At 39.4% G+C, this 18,134-nt stretch overlaps 1 protein-coding gene across 1 annotated transcript in view; it reads left to right on the top strand.

Moving 5' to 3' along the window:
* Positions 1-18,134, top strand: part of LOC124407862 (DNA-dependent protein kinase catalytic subunit-like) — a 56,859-nt gene that overhangs the window by 27,242 nt on the left and 11,483 nt on the right. Inside the window, exons 9-12 of the mRNA XM_046884415.1 lie at positions 7,677-7,930; positions 14,377-16,670; positions 16,822-17,187; positions 17,266-17,421. Coding sequence (XP_046740371.1) covers positions 7,677-7,930; positions 14,377-16,670; positions 16,822-17,187; positions 17,266-17,421 — 3,070 coding nt within the window. The remainder of the gene's footprint in view (positions 1-7,676; positions 7,931-14,376; positions 16,671-16,821; positions 17,188-17,265; positions 17,422-18,134) is intronic.

The following is an 18,134-nucleotide window of genomic DNA, read 5'->3' as shown; positions in this document are numbered from 1 at the left end:
TGCAGACGATGATCTGGGGGATCTCATCCAGCGTAATCTAAAAAGGAATATATAATCTATTCCCGAGCGGTTAGAAATAGATTATCTTTGGGCTTCGCTTGTATAAAGTGTAAACACACCTGCTGTGATGAACGCGCACTATTCTAGGTGACAGGAATTGAGTGGTTAAGGTTTAGACGAATATATGAGAATCCGGGATTGCCCGTTAATAGTTTATAATTTGGAAAGATGAAGAAACAAACGAAATCAATGAGAAAAATACAAATATGAAAAGAGAGATTTAGAATAATCTAGCTAGTCGGTCTATGAATTATAAAGAACTGAAGAATTAGGTACTACGTTACAATTTTGAAATAGGTGAGTCAGGAAGTGGGCTACCTTGGGAAACGCGAGGGTGACTCTTAGGACACACCACCGATTCCCCGAGCCGTACTGTCGAGAAGATCCTGAGTCTCCAAATTTAGTCGTAACTTGATGGAAGGCCCCTCCAGTTGGCTGGTTCTAGCGATGGGGTGCACCGTTCGGTTACACCACGGCTGGGATCTCGTTGACTCCCACACTCCCCAAATTCGACTGCCTCGATGTTGCGGGTCGATCCAGAATTACGACTCGGTTTTGTCCGTGGTGGGGTGTCTTTTCCGTCGAGTTACCGTCGCGCCCGTGACAATGCATTTCCTGACTGACCTAGTCAGCACGAGGGAGCAGACGTGGCAGGAATGCGCCAGGCCAGCAGCTTGACGTTTGGCGCGTGTACCGTGTCTTGAAGGCCGTTAGTAACACCTAGTATGCTTCCTGATCCGGCAAAGACGGAGGTGTTCCTTCGGCTACGTATTCCTGCTTTCCAAGAGCCTTCGGTTGCTGCTCTAGTTCCCTCAAGGTGAGGGCATTTTCGAAATGCTTCCAGTCAGTTTTCGTCGCCAGTGCCGGGGGGAAGATCGTCCGCATGATATGCTCCATTTCCGGGCCGTGAAGTTCTGGAGAGATCTCGGTTAGGTTCAGTGAGACGACAGGGTCGTACCTTTCCTTTATTTCCGCCGTGATCACCAGTTGTGCTGTCAGCTGGGTTTGTGCAGTGGTAGCGCTGCACCCTTCGTTCATATGGAATACACCCGCAGCCCTCAGAGTCTCCTTAACTACCTGCTGGTTCCTGCGAGCTATTTTCACTTCCGTATCCTTGACCGTGGAGTTCAGCCAGGCGTTGTCTTCCTTTAATGTTACCCAGTAAGTGCGTAACGTCTCTAGGGCTCGTACATCACACGTTTCCCACGAGACGTGCTGAGGGTTGGTTAACAGCGTGGTCTCACAGGTCCGTCTTCTTGTGGTGCTGTACAGGGAAATGATCTGCCGGCATATAAACTGATGGTGATGATATTTGCACCCCCGTAGCTCCTCTTCGCTGGGAGTGCTGTACCACTTCCGGTTATCTGTCATCACTAGGTATGTCCGGTCCTCGCCCTCCATCTTAGCACGTTTGTCTGTCTAAGAGTATAGCACAAATGCGGTCCAGAACTTTCGTCCTTTCGAGGGTTAGGATTGATACAGTTAGGTGTGAAATGAGCAAGGATGTCAAAAGTATAAATAGTATCACGCAGATGACTATTTTAAGTATGCTGACTTTACTTGCAGGCTGAGATGGTAGAAAACCTGATTCTTCATCCATTTTAACGGATGCAACATCCGAGCGAGTATGTTTGATATCTTAAACCTACGCTATACATCCAACAGTTTGGTGGAACACTTTTGAGCCTTGTTTCAGATGTACGGCCAGCACTTCACGGATGTAGAACCCCTTGTTTGGCGAAGGTGTCTGCAGTGGTCAAGATGATTAGAGACATTCGGTACCCCTCCACTTCCCGCTCTAGTGCGTTTAGCCACTCGTCCCGGGTAACCTCGTATTTCAGCCAAGTGGTGTAGTTGGACTGTGGGTTCACGATTTCGGCCAGCCGGTTGGCTGTGACCAGAGATGTACAAGATACCTTAAATAAAGTATCTGGAATACAAGATGCAAAATACTTTTAAGTTAATTATTTCAGATACCAGATGCAAATAACTTTCTGAAATGGTATCTGAAGTACTAGATATAAAATACGTATCTTTTGAATACTTTTTATAGATAAAATACTTTTGTAAAAAAACAACATTTTTTTTAATGAAAGTTTATTTTTTTTTACATGTAAATCGCGTTGATTGCGCAAACGTGACACAACATAATATTATATTTTTAAGGTTTTAATTGAGACTTAAGTAAAACCAGTTCTTCAAACAGTTTATCACTCATTTTTCTTCGATGAGGCCTCATGATCATGCCCCCAAATGAGAAGAGTCGCTCCACAGGGGCAGAACTTGGCAAACAGGTGTTATATTTGAAAAATATTTTTTTTATTGTAGGATAAGCATTTAAGCTCTTTATGTTAGTATCTTTATTATTTAAGTATTGCAATGTTTCTAAGTCAGCGGTGCTGCCAGTAGATCCTGTGTTTTCGGCACTTGCAACAGAGGAATCAGAATCCTCTAAAAACATGTAATAAGATTCATCTTTTGATTTTTTTTTTCATATCACCTTCAATATTGTCTGAAGCCTCCGATTTTTGTTTTTCAGTTCGATTAATTTTTCGTGTTTCAGTCAGGATAAGTTCTTTTACATATTCTTTCCGCGCTTTTGGTACCCATCTCATTTTAAAGAACGGATGTGACACTGAGGCCAATATTGCATCATTTGCTGCAGGCTCTAACTGCAAAAACTTTTTAAAACGTCTATTTAAGTTTTCTTCAATCACATCTAGCAGAGAACCGCAGTATTTTAGATTTTCCGTCCTAAGACATTTGATCACATGTTGAATTCTTACTAGCTCGGGTAACAGAGAACCATAATAAGTGTCTTTTTCCCCTTGCAGGCTTTGAATAGCTTCTGCTATTGGCTTTGAACAGTCCACATATTCACTTAAGAAGTGAATTTCATTTTCCTTCAACGGAGGTAATTTTAACATTTTCATGGTTTCACTAAGACTGTTCTGTACGGTTAAAAGATCTTGTATGGAATTGTAATAAGAGTTCCATCGAGTTGCGCATGGAGAAGTTGGTGACTTCCCTGTCATCTCTAAATATGTTTCACATGCCTTTGGTGATCTGGAACATAAATTCCAAAGTGCTTGGCACTTTGCTAAAGATGCATCATGGAGTTTCTTATAAATAGTATTTTTTAACCTTGCTTGTTTAAAATCTGTACTGGCAATCAAATGCAAAGTGTGCGTGGCGCATCGTTCATGTACGGGCAGTAGGCAATCACTTTCTAAGTCTGATGAAGATGAAATATCTGGAAAAGCTTGTAGTAGTAGCAATGAATCATCATCTTCATGATTACCTTCTGCGAGTGATGGTTCTACAATATCTTCATCAATATGTGAAACATGTTCATTATTTTCTATTGTCTCTGAATCAGTTTTCCCAAATACATCAAAAGCCTTTACCATATTTGAACCGTTATCTGTAACTGTCTTAACAATTTTTGATAGTTTCAGATCATGGTCTGAATGTATATCAGCTATCATTTCTGCAACTTTATCATATGTGTGAGCCCCTTTGAATCTTCTGCAAGCAATGGCAGCACTTTTCCTCTCAAAAGTCTCACTTTCAATCCAATGGACTGTGACCCCCAAATAACTTCTTTTAGAGGAAGACCAAATATCAGCAGTACTGCACACAAATTCGACAGTGTTCAACTCTATTTTAATTTTTTTCTTAAATTCATTGTACTCATCACAAATTTTATTTTTAGCTGTACGACGGCACATAACGTTTGGAGGCTTTGTTAGTTGCTGTGCACCTTCAATCAAAGCTTTAAAAGACTTATACTCCACTATGGATACTGGTGACATGGTTTCAACAATAAATTGTACAATCAACTTGTCTAAATTAACAGATTTTGAACCACTTGCAACATCACTAAGAGTAGGCTGCTTCAATTTTTTATGTATTACTGCTGATTCTGAACCGCTGCTACTAATCTCAGTATGTTTTCTTTTCTTAAGGTTTGAATTTTTAAAATCTTCATAAGCTTGCAACAGATCTGAGTGACCTTTCCTCTGTAATAAAATAAAAAAGGAGATTAGTACATTAAAAAAAAATCAAAAATTCATTAATTCTCATGAAAAATTCCTCATAAAATAAGTGTTTGAAATAAGTAAACAGTAATTGAAATATTTATCTTGTCTTTTACTTATATACAAATGAATGCATCTTTATAAAAAACCTACCTTTAAATGCTTCAGGAAATTTGTAGTAGAAATAACACTACCCTTTATAACTTTCGAACATGTATTGCATATTGCAGATACATTCACATCACTTCCATCAACTTGTTTAATATCTTTAAAGCAATGCTTTAAAATTAGCGGTATATTCCAATTATTCTCTTCATCTCTGAAAACAAAAAACAAACTTTGTTAGGAAAAGAAATATGAAATTTTAAGACGACAGTGACGCAGTAATGGGCAGAATAACACATACCTAACATTCCGATTTGTTCGACTCAAACTTATAAATATCTATCATTTACTATAGTGATTCCGCCCAGCTTTGCCTGGGTGCAATCTTGAAAAAAAAACTTTTAAACCTTCTCTAGACAACTACAAACACAGTAACAAAAGACCGATTCATTTTTATTGTATAAAAGATACATAAATTAGATATCACTGATTACCTGCAGCCTACAACCAAATTACACACAAATGCGTAAAAATATCATTGATGATTTGTTTGTTGTCATTCTAACCTCTTCCTGGTCTGTTCGCGAGTTGCATACACATTTCTGTCGTCCCTGTCGTCGACTCGAGAAGTGTATAAAATATAATCAAATATTATACTTAGTAAAATAAAATAAAACTTACCTTTCCATGTTTGCAATCTACACAGTAACATAGACTATTTTTTTTTTTTTTTAAGGCTTTGATGCCGCTCTTTACCGTGCGGTGATTCTACCAATGTCAAGTGTTGAACGAAGTGTGAAAGAAAACGTGCTTGTATTGCTGTGTACATATACGGAAACAACGTCCGAGTGTTGTCAGACGACCACGTTAGGCGGCGCTGACGACTGTACGTTGAAAGGTACGCAAGAGACCTTGCCACGCCATCTATCAATTTGGCCCTAGACTAAAGATTCAATAACGCGTTCAGTTTTATCTACGACAACATTGACATTTAAAATTAATGTCACCTAAGATGTCACAATAGAATCAGTTATCAATTACTAAAAGTATCTTAGCAAACATAGTATCTACAAAATACTAAGATACCAAACAAAAGGTATTTGAATACAAGATACAAAATAAATTTTAAAAAAGTATTGTAGTTACAAGATGAAAATACGTATTTTGTATCTTGTATTTGTATTTCAGATACTTGTATCTTAGATAAGTCACATCTCTGCCATGACAGCCAGCAGCGACGTCTGGTTATTCAGGTCCAACAGGTTCTGGTGGATTTCGCTGAACTCGGACCTCAGGACGTGTGTTTGTTTTTCGATTATCGTGGTCATCTACTTCTGTTGTTCTTGTAGCTTGCCTATTTCCCCATTCTAAAACTCCGCGTCTGCATCTGTAAGGAATCCAAGCAAGGTATGCCCTACACTTCCGACGAAACCGAAAGGTGCTGAGCGTTTCTGTCTTTGGGTCATGGGCTCCCCATCGATGTCGGATGTATTGGTCAGCAGTTGCTCGTATGTATGTGCATCGCCCATCTTACTAAGCAGGACAGGCTCGAATTTGTTATCGAGGCACGGGCTGTTCTCGTGAAGGAGACAGATTCTCCGGAGATACTCCATGCTGCTTTTTACGTCAGGTTTCTAGTCCAGGAAATCCTTGATCTCTAAATGTGTCACCAGCTTCCAGGTCACATGGAACAACCGCGGTGTGGACAGCTTCTCATAGTACAGCCCAGGGTTATGATTTAGCGGACTGAAATTGTAGTCTTCCACCGGTTCCTCATAGAGTCCATGAATCGTCTGTACCAGGAGGCAAACGAACCCAAGGATAAAGTAATGCATCTTAGAGGCGTAACCCTGGAATCAAACACTGGATCCACTGGTGCTTTCAGCAGGATTTTGCGTTTACTCTCGGCAGAAGGTGCAACGGATTTTTTTGTTAATGAGCAAAGGGAACTCTGGGAGAAGGGAGAGAAGGTGCTTAGACTCAGTGCGTCAATGGCTAGCTGCAGGTATTCCCTTGGGACCGGCGTCCTTCAGTTTCAGCTTGTCGAGGTACTTTAGTTTCCTTTTACCCCGCTGATCCGAGATAATTGCGGTGTTGAGACTTAATATCTCCGCAATCTCGTACGGTCCATCGTAGTGAGGTTCCAGTTTGGTACGAGCCTCTCGTTTGGCGTAAACCTGGTCACTGAGTTTATGTTTAATCACTTTTATAATGAATACGCGTTAATGAATTTTGGGTTTAAAACCCGTATATTGTTACAGTTCTTTCTTGTGAAGTCTTGTACTTATATTGGATACAAAAATTCTAAGTCAAAGTTAATCTTTTATAAAGCGAGAGTAATTCGCGAGGACTGACAAGTTTTACACGTCTAGACAATTCGGAGCCTGATGAAGAAGTTACAAGTTAAATATATTTAAAGGAATTGAAAAGTTCTAGGACAATTGAGAAATCGGAACTTCCAACCTTGACACCTCGTGAAACCCCCCACTTGTAGGCCTTGCAGCTGACTCTCACTCGCTTTGAGATCATGGCGCACTACTCTACAGCCAAGTCCCATATTGTCTGTCGTTACGACCTACTGGTCGGTTATTCCCGAGCGGTATGGAATAACAAAGGTTCGGCTCCGCTTTTGCGTCCTAGGACAACCGGAGGTTAAGATGAAGGTTGAATAACTCTTCGTATATTCAGAATATCGCTTTATGTTTATTGAAGATTGACGGAACAGTTTATTCGAGGTGTGTAGTTTAAAGTGTCGGTCAGAAGTGAGAAGCGAGTAGCAGAGCGAAGCGAGAGTCAGTGCAGAGAAACAGGGTGCATGGTCAGGATTCTGGGAACGAGAGGAGATAGTCAGGTGTGGACAGGATGTATCGGAGATGGTGTAGTCGGGTGAAATGGAGAGTGTTGATCCAGCCTAAGTTTAACGTGGGATAAGAGGGACAGGAGCTCGTATGGGTAAAGATTTTCAATAAATTGTAGAGAACTCAGGACATATATTGCGTAAGACAAAGATAACTTTTTTTTTTTTTTTTTGCACGTGGCTATCTCTAAGAGGCTCGGACAATTACTACTGCAGCGCACATTTAGTTTGCGACTGCTGCCGATCCGAACATACCCGAGCTTTGCCGACCGACATTCGGCTCTCGGCGCTTCACGCATTCACACTCTCAAGCACGAATAACATTCTCAACAGAGAGGTTTATAGATAAGTGGGACGAAGAATGAGTGGTGAGTGTGAAGAGGGGCTGAGCAAGTAACATCTATATTTCTTCATTGGTCTTTTGAACCTCGCTTAGGGATCACACTAGTGTGATCATGAAGCGTGTCATCGCCGCAATTCTATTTCTCAGGAGAGCCAACTAGTTTCAAATACGATTTGCTAAATTTGTCGGTGGAATTGAAATTTCACACAGGCGAATTAGACGAAAAACTAAAACTTGATAAAAACAAGTACTAATTGTGCCATCTTTACAGGTACGACAACTCAGCAGGTTCATTGGAAAATATCGCATATTACCAGGTTGCGCTCTCAGAGATAATGCTACAAATGTCTGACGTTTCACTCGATCAAATGGCTGCACTATCATTTGTATCTTTGATATTCGTGAAATATTTTCCTGACTTACCTAATACGAAACATTTGCTAGCAGTGGATTCATTAATGAAAACAATTCATAATATCAGAAAAGTATGTAGACGCTCACACGACGAATTCATTCGAAAATTAGGTGAGTAAATTTGGTACCCGGCTTACGAAACCGAGAGTAGATAAAATCTTGAAATCTAAATAAGTTTCCCCTGTTGAAGAATCATGGGATATTGATAGAAGTATCGTTTTTCGTTTCTAAGGCGATATTTCAAACAAAAACATATTCGTATTTTTTGCAAACGCGATTCCATAATGTTCGTGAAATAAATATGGCAGCTCTCGGAATGAGTCTTATTTTACTAAAACTGAAAACGGTTGTGAAGTGTAATGGTCTTGCTCTGGTGAAAATTTACTCTGGTAATCTGTTGGATTTTCCCGTAAAATTGTGCAGTTTTTTTTTAGAAGTATACATTATTTTTTGTTGAAATGTTTGCTTTTTAATTCGTGATTCTGTTACGCAGGTGTAAGACGTGTACTAAGCGGTGGTAGTTAGTAGACGATTTAGGTAGGTTCTGGATACAAATCCCTACTTTACCGGCACAGCGATGGCGTCAAACTTTTTTCGCGCGTCGGGGGTGGAGAGGGATATTCCCCACCGCGACCGACGTTGTCGACCATCATCCGCTCTGCGCTCTGCGTTACCATCACATCGATATTCGGCAAAAAACTCATTTATTTTGCGCACTACTTTACCATCGTTTATGATCAAATTATCTACATTGGCGTTACTTTTCTACCTATTTGAAGAGAACTACTTGAACTAACTCATCTTTAGATGGTCGGAACGTCGAGATTAAGGCCCGTCGGATGTAATCGGTCGGTCATCAGTTGTCACTTGAATCTGAGCCTCACTTCGACATTTCAATTCCAACTTGGTAGCGCAATCGTTTACAGCTACTTAAAAACTGCGTTATTTATCAATGTTAACAGTCCTAATGTTAGTTTTACGTACGTGACAAATCACAGTTTGTCGGCGCTTAACTTTACAATACCACGTAGGATAGTATGCAATGGCGCAAGAGAGATTTATTGTTAAATAGGCGAGCCTATATGAATAAATTTAGAGATGCTGTAAGCAGAGTCTGGCAAGTGCAGGCATTTTGTGCCAAACCAAATATAAAAATCTCGGTTTGTCCTTTTCTATTCTACATTTTATCCCTTAGCTACGGTGATCTGTCTAGTTTAGGTTAAAGTGTGTTTGGTTCTGCATGCCCAAATACACTTATTGTTAGCTATACCTAAGTGATAATTATAAAAATTTGTAAACCGTTGAATTGACTCATGGAATTTCCCAAACCACGGGGGGAGGCAATCCCAGACCAGATTTTGCCCGTACCGGTTTTCACGTGTCATAAAGAACGCACAACAATTGTTTTAACGGGAAATCATGCATGGAAAGGTAGCTTGACAAATGAGGACATGAATTTGAGATCTCGGAATTTCCTCGTTTATGGCGTCCAGGTGGTCGTCATACGCGTTGCCATAGACTGTCCGCTAAGGGCCCCACGCCTAGGGCCTCACGAATATGACGTAGGCGTCTCTGAGTTTTTCCAACCCCTGCCGGACCATGCATGGCGGTACTTGGCATTCCTTCCCCCCCTTGTGAGTTCAGCTCTCATCGTAGCCTGACACATACATTTTTTTGACCATTAAGTCAGTCGCAGTCAAGTAGGCAAATCGTCAAGTCGTCGTTAAATTTTTCGGATGCTGAGGTGCAATCCAGCGACGACATTGACGATGCAATTCCTTGAATACACTTTGCTTTTGTATAATACTTGTAACTAATTTAATTTGCTTAGTTTAAGTTCACAAAAAATATGTTAACACGCCATTGGATTAGTAGATCTACTAGTATTTACTAATTTGAAATCCATAATCATATTTGTATCACATATTTCCTATCAGGAATACAAAACACACATCAAGAAAATAATTCGATCCTAGAATACTTATTCTATGGTAGCTTTACATTTTTTGGTCCTTCGAGCCGGATACACAACGGGATGATCCATAAATCATTGTGGTGATTAGTCCGCGCAGTGACTTGACCACGTCTAATAAACACTTCAAAAAGACAATTATTTTGTGATGAGTGATGTTCGCGTAGTGAATTATAGACAATTTTCGGTAACGAACGCTTATCATTGGGGTGAACGTATACCACCTCTTGCGTGAAAACAACCGTCTTTCAACACATTCGGACTACTAGAATTGACAAACATCATCCGCAATGATGACGGAACCAACCACGCTGAAGCAGGCAGGAGGAAAGCTCAAGGCCGAATTGACTCGATTTTCGAAATGGCTCAAAACTTTTTATGCAAATACAGGTGACGTCGCAAATTTGGAAGCGTAACTAAACAAACACGTTCCACACTATTGACGAGCATCAGGCAGAAATCGCAGCCATCGATCAAAAGTCTTATAATGAAGCAGAGCGCCTTAGTTTTGAAGAAGCATACTACACATCAATTGGTAAGGCGAGCACGTACCTTAATCGTCATAGCAGTGCAACCCTTGCTTCAATGAATACATGGGTCACAGTAAATACCAGCATTGATGTGATCTGCTCTAGTATTAGATTGTTGACGATGAACCTATCTAAGTTCAACGGTAATTATGACCAGTGGCTAAACTTTCGTGACACCTTCAACACGTTGATCCATAATAATACCGCGACATCGGACATTCAAAAATTCTTCCACCTGCGGTCCTCGCTTCTAGAAACCGCTACGGAGGTAATTGATTCATTGGAAACATCCGCTAATAACTATCAAACCGCCTGGGAGATGCTGACGAAACAGTTCGACAGCGAAAAATTGATGATTAGTCGTCACAAAGATGGATAACGCAACGAAACGCGAGTGGAAAAGTTATACGAAGGGTATCGATATGCCAACGGAAGCAAACTTGAAAGAGTTTTCAGAAGAGCTCGATAGTGGATACTCAGGCCGCAACGAAATACGGTAGCAAGCCAAATTCGTTAAGTTATTCGCGAAAATAAAAGTCTAAACTTCCTAACACAAGCTTCACAAGGGTATCAACGGACTCTGCAGCGTGCAAGTTGTGTGAAAACTGTCATGAATTGTTTAAGTGCCTATTGTTTCGAAATTTATCGATCGTATCACGGACAGTTGAACCGAAGAAGCATCAACTGTGTATGAACTGTCTAACATCTCACAGTAGAAAGTACACATTTGGCCGGTGCCGAAAATGCCAAGTATTCCACAATTCTCTATTACATGTGGAGTGTAATCAAACGGTATCTAATGCGCAGGATTCTAGCGCACTTACGCCATATTCGGAGCAACATTTTTCTGCGAACCACAACAAGAAGACGGGCCCGTCCGACGGACCCAGCACGGCCCAAACGATGGCCCCATTCACCGCAGCGGTAGAAATTGCAAAATCTTAAGTACTTCTATCAACCGCACTGATTTCTGTGAAAGACAAGTATGGTAAAACGCATGAATGTCGAGCACTTCTCGATTCAGAGTTCCAGTCAAACCTTATGACTAGGGAACTCAGTGATCGGCTTTCCTTGCCTGAATAGTGATTCTCCATGTCGCTTGGCGGTATCACCAACACGCGTACGAACGTATGTGATCGGTTGCGGCCGACGATCCGATCACGACAGCACGCCAACAAGGGCACACTGTGGGTCCTCATCATAGACGAAATTGTGACGTAACGTAAGAAGTTGTAATCGAGCAATCAAAAAAACGCCGAACTCAACAATCCTGCGGGTTCGTTATAAATGATCAATTAAACCATCGCTTGGACCGCTTCTGGACATTGGAGGAATGTATCAGGCCTCACTTAACACCCGACAAACGAGCCTGTGCAGAGTGTTTTGACTAGACGCACGACCAAGAGGATAATGGAAAATTCATCGATCAACTACACTTACGTAAGGACGTCTCTCACTTAGAAAATGCGATCAAACCGCGATAAAGCGGTTTTAAAACGCAAATTATCACGGAAGCCTAACTTGAAGGCTCAGTACATAAAATTTACGGACGAATACGAGTCTCTGAATCACATGACCGAGATCAGCTATGATCTTCCGACAGTGCGCCAAATCCCACAGTTGGTGAAAACTACCAACCCGAAGAAACTAAAGCTTCACAGATTATACAATGCCTCCGAAGCTGCGTATGGAGCCCGCATGTACATCTGATTATCAACACCACGTGGTACCTGGACCTCAAGGTTGCTGTACACCAAATCAAAGGCTGCCCCTATAAAAAACGCGAGCTTTCACAACTTGAGCTACGCGGTGTGCTTCTGCTGGCAGAGTTGAGTAATAACGTGACACGAGCCCTACGAATGCAAATTCAACAGGTGTGGATCAAGGGTTAACCATGTCAATGGGAAACTTTTGTTGCTAACAGTGTAGCTTAGATCCAAGAACTAACAGATCCTGATACCTGGAACCACATCAAATGCGAGGGCAATCCTGTTGACATCATATCGCGTGACATCGACCCTCAATACCTGGAAGGCACAACAACCAAGTGGTTAGAACCTACCTAACTTTCTCTAGGGTTGACCTAGGGGCTGCACACACAGCTGCCTGAACTCGCGAACGTTCTCGAGACGAAGCATCACAGTGTGGTATTTGTAAATATAAGTGAAAACTATCATGAACTATTCGATATCATGATTATACCGATCTAATGTCATTAACACTAGGTTACTTTTTAATTGGAAAGCCGCTTACCGCGCTACCTCAATCAGACTTGCTTGACGTACCGTTAAACCGTTTAACCAGATATCAACGCATAACCCAATTAAAACAACATTTATGGTTACAATGGAGTAAGGAGTACTTATCGAGCTTACAATCGCGCCCCAAATGGACGCAAACATAAAATTCTGCAAACCTTCAAGGTGAACTGGTCATTTTGAAGGATGACAACGTTCTACCTATGCAATGGTGCATGGGTAGAATCGTAGAAATCCATTCAAGTAGAGATAGTCTCACTAGGGTCGTGAGTGTTAAAACATATAACGGCATAATCAAACGAGCCTTAGTCAAGGTATGCATACTGCCCTTAGAAGAGTACGTGTAGTTTTAAAACACCTACATATAAAATAATTTACAATTTTCAACTTCCTTAGATGTAATTGTTTACTTTAGCAAACCAGTGAATGTACGTCCTTTCAAGAAGGGCCGGATGTTCGGTCCTGGATAGCCCCATACACTTAGCTAGACCTAAGTAATAGTTATAAAAATTTGTAAATCGTTGAACTAACTCATAGAATTTCCCAATCCATGAGGGGAGGCAATCCCAGACCAGGCTTTGCCCCTACGGATTTTTGCATGCCATAAGAAACGCACAAGAATTGTTCTAACGGAAAACCATGCTTGAAAAGATACTTTGAAGAACGAGGACATGAACTTGGGACCTCCGACTTTCCCCGTTTATGGTGACCAGATGGCCGAGGGCCTCACGAATGTGACGTAGGCGTCTCTAAGTTTTTTCAACCCTTACCGGAACACGCATGGAGGTACCTGGCATTGCCTCCTATCCTCATGGGCTTAGCTCTTATCGTGGACTGACACATACATTTTTCTGACCATCAAGTCAGTCGCAGTCAAGTAGGCAAATCGTCGAGTCGTTGTTGAATTTGTCGGATGCCAAGGTGTGCTTCAGGCACAGCATTAAAGACGTGATTTCTTAAGTACACTTTGCTCTCGTATAAATAATACTTGTAACTAATTTACTTTGCTTAGTTTAAGTTTACAAAAAATAGTTATATGTTAACAGATAACCGAACTAGCAGATCTACTAGTATTCACTAATCTGAAATCGATAACCATATTTTTCATCACATATGCTATCAGAATCCAATAAATTACGTTGTTTTCTAATACTGATTTCGTTTACACACATTGAGAAAATAATTTGATCTGGGAATACTTATTTTACGGTGGCTTTACAAAGTAAAACTTTATGGCGTCTTTGTTCCGACACGAAAAGGTGTCGGATGGATCAGAAATTAGTCCTACACCTTGCAGGCTCTGCTTCTGATATCTCTAAATAAACCATAATGTTAGGGTCTCTGTAGCTATCTGCTTCTATTTCGTACTACCTACATAGTCACAACGCCGGCAGGAAAATAAAAATTATATGATGATACCTTTTTCTGAATTGGTGCACTAATATTAAGGACCATCTGTTTTCTTTGATTATTCAGTTTCGGTTATGATTCAATATTGAGTTATTTTCGTATTACGATGTGGAAATGACAGAGTTTCAATACCCAGATGTCTGCATCGATATTTTGCAAAGTTATACTGTAAAATTCACGGAAAAATTATTCACCAGAGTGGTTTTCCAATGCACACGTACAACCGACAGCGTTTCTCTTTACACGGGGTAATCAAAATTTTTTTTGCAAATGCTCTAATATAATATGTTTCGTAGTGTCTCACGGTTTTTTTTAATAATTATATGTACGACAGAACTACTCTTGGTACATGACAGTAATCTCATTTTCATCATGTCCTTTTTCTAGTATACGAAGGCATCATATGGAGTTGTTCACATTCGTTATTTGTTGATGCGGAGAGAGAACGTGAAATAAAAAACTTGAAAGAGCGTCCAGTGTGCTACAAAAACTATTTACCGTTGTGGCAGCAACTAATCTACAGAAATAAAATAACAAACGATACTGAAGCTTCCATGATTTCGAAGCAAATATCTAATAATATGATCAAGACTTGTGTCGAGCTCATACGGAAACTGAATTTGGATATTGAGAATATCAACAAGTCATGTGAAAATGAAGTATTTGATGTACCCGTGGCTTTAAATGACACAGATTTTCGAGTGTTCATAAATATGGTTGATTTATTTGTGGACATAATTGAAGAATTGGAACCAGTCTTGATGGAATCGCAACTGAATTGGTTTCTCTGTGAGATTATAAGAAAATCTAAGCAAAATACGTCGGTATCAGGATTTTATAAACTCACACGTGGTCTATTAAGGTTATGTAACTCGTCGTCTGATACGCGCAAAGAGGAGTTATTGAGCGAAATGCCCAAATTTATAATTCAATATTTATCTGACACTATTGAAAAATTATCCAGCTTTTCTGGCGAATTACAACTTTCTTGTTTCAATATGATTTTTGAGATTCCGGCTTCTATTGTCGAAAATATGCTTGACCGATTAGTTTCTGCTTTTAAGTCAGCCTTTGGGATTGGACAAAGTAATTTCAAACTTGCTCAATCTGCACTCAACACATTGGAGACATGGACGAAAGTAATAAGAGGAGAGAGAATGAACAATTTTTTGATTGAGTTAGTTCCTAGTTTGGAATATTTCCTGCAGAGTAATGAAAGTACTCTGAAGACATCGCAGGAAATGAAAAAAACTAAAAATGTAGTTCTGCTTGATCACGAGGAAACGTCACACGAATTTCAGAGAAGAATTTTGTTATTTTTTGGTTCTTTAAACTCCGAAGTAACTTCAAATCTAGGAACTGATCAATCCTTCGTCAAAACAACATTGTTGAATAATACAAATTCACTCAAATACACTCTATTATATCAAGATATAAAACCCGAAATTTATCTTGATGCAATTTTACCGAGAACTATTCAATTGGCATTGCACTCCATTGACAGGCGTACCAGAATAGTAGCATGCGAAGTTCTGCATTCTATTACAATTGTAATGCTCGGAAAAACAATGCAATTTTTGTCATCTAATCCTAATCTATTACTGCCCGTTTTCAAAAAAATTTGCCCAGCTATACTAAAGCTTGGATCAGACTCTGATCAAGTTATACAACAATTATTTTGTCCATTGATGATACAGCTCACCCACTGGTATAGTTCAAAAATCATGTCACGATCAGCAGAAACTGATTTTTTGATTGAAATACTTTTCGACTCGTTGACTTATGAATCGAATATGGCACTCAGTGATTTCTCTGGTGTCTGTTTAGCGGAATTCGTTAAATGGTCGATTAAGCATTCCACAGATGATGAATTACAAACATCATCGACTAACATAGCAGTAATTGTCGGTAAAATATCGAATTTTGCATTGCATCCCTCTTCGGAAAAGAGAATTGGAGCTGCTGTTGCATTTAACTATCTTTACAGAATCTTACGTGAAAGCGATGTGATAGTCGACATGTATTGGTTAGAGTTGTTGTTCTACTTTATTAAAAGTACAGAGGGATGTAATAACGAGCAAATATTGAAGTCCCTTAAACATATTGAGAAAGTAATTGATAATAAGTACGAAGTTTTGAACACTCAAAATTCCAAGCGGCGAAAACCTGCAGAATTCAAAGGGACCTCACTTGAAGATGCTGCCAATTGGCTCTTGGTTCAGTGTGGATCTGTAGACCACATTTTCAGATCGAAAAGCATGGAACTTCTCCTAGTTATATCTAAATATATACCTCGATTTGGTTCTATCCAAGAGCTCGTTTCAAATTATGTGAAATGCAATGGAATGCTCGGATTAAATCAGATTATTTTGAAACATCTACGCCCAAAGATAGAAACCTTATCAATCGAGACCATAAAACCACTTTTGAGAACATTGAATTGTTACATTTGGCTTCTTGACAATAGTCTGATAGGTTTGGAATTCTTACTGACTGATATAAATGCAAACAAGGACATGATTTTCAATTGTATAATTAATTTCGTGTATTTGATAAACGTAAAACGTGAAAAAAATGAGGAACCATCAGAAACCACAAATCAAATTCAAGAACTTCAAGCATTGCAATGTGAAACCATTCTTAAGATATTCGATTTCACATCGGTACTACTCAACAAACTGGTGAGTCTTCATCTGTATCACAAACTATTCCCGTAAGAGATAGTATATTCACAATAATTTATTAGTTGTAGCTTCCAGTATACAGCGAATGATTTCACTTACAGCACTATAAATCGATAATTTAAAAAAATATATTTATTTACATTTGCAGGGAACCCAATCGAGTACAGGTTCATCTTTACATGTACCTACATTTTACTGGAATGACGAATTATTTTCAGTAATATTCGCAGCCATTTTCAAACCTGATACAATTGGATTTGACTTTGGAAACTTGGTCATAATGGAAGCTCTGCAATTACGCATTCAACAGTTGTTGAGTGTATTAATAGTGAATTTGGACGACAAGTACATTTCGCAACTCAGAGCTTTAATTACAATCGAGATCCAAGGCAAATACAAAGATTTCATAAACATTAGGATGTCATCCAACACCAACGCAATTATCAAATCAAGAAACTATTTGAAAGGATTAATTATGTTGCACACAATAGACAAATGTGGAAAATTATACAATGTGTGTATATCATTTTCGATTCGCTAGTGTCGCTTAAAAATAGTGGATCACATTGAATTTTGGTAATTTTTGTTTCAGAAACCTTTTGATAATATTGACCCAGCCAACAAAATGATAGAAATTTTTGATTCTCTGAAAAAAGAACGGTATGGTCAAGAAATTGCAGTAAATGTGGAATTAGATGTAAAGGAATACTTAGAACACTTGCTGGAATACCTGTCCCTCAAATTCGAAGTACGTAATGAATCTTATATTGGCTAAATACCTGTACTTGGTTCATTCAACGGGTATTTATTCTAACAAGGCAAGGTCCTGAGGTTTCCTCCCTCTCCGGCAATTTTGCTAGTTTTAGAATATGTTATTCTTCATCGAAATCTAAGCGACACGTATTTTTTTGATCAACAAATAATAGGTTCAAAGGGGTATAATCAAGTCCCAAAGTTGGGCATCCCCAATGGTAGCTTCACGGTTCCGCATGCTTCCAGTTCCGACATTTGAATGAAACCAATTGAAGGATAATCCTCATGATTAATAATAAAAAACGCATCCTGCCCGATTACAACGGGGTTAAATGGTTAAAAATCATAGGAGTTGAAAGTTAGAAATTATTTATAACCGCGGAACTATTGCTCATATTCTAATGCATGTAATTGCATTTGAAAGAGCAGAAAAAATTAGGGGACACGTGGTTTTTCGTTTTTCGAAATTATGTCACATAGGGGGTTGAGTACCCCTATACACGTGCAACCAACTTCCCATTAAATTGGTATTATTTTGTTTCAGTTCGTCTTATTTAATATTACACAGTCCTTTCTGCGCAACAATAGAGAAGCTTATTCGTTTAGATAACATTTACCCAAAATATCTATAATAAGAAATCTTTGAGTTGTAATTTGAAGAAATCTTTGATTACAACATTTTCTATTGTAGACCGGATCCTTTTTTGA

The sequence above is a fragment of the Diprion similis genome, chromosome 7 (genome assembly GCF_021155765.1).
Source record: "Diprion similis isolate iyDipSimi1 chromosome 7, iyDipSimi1.1, whole genome shotgun sequence".
Taxonomy (NCBI): Eukaryota; Metazoa; Arthropoda; class Insecta; order Hymenoptera; family Diprionidae; genus Diprion; species Diprion similis.
This window is presented reverse-complemented; position numbering and strand designations above follow the sequence as displayed.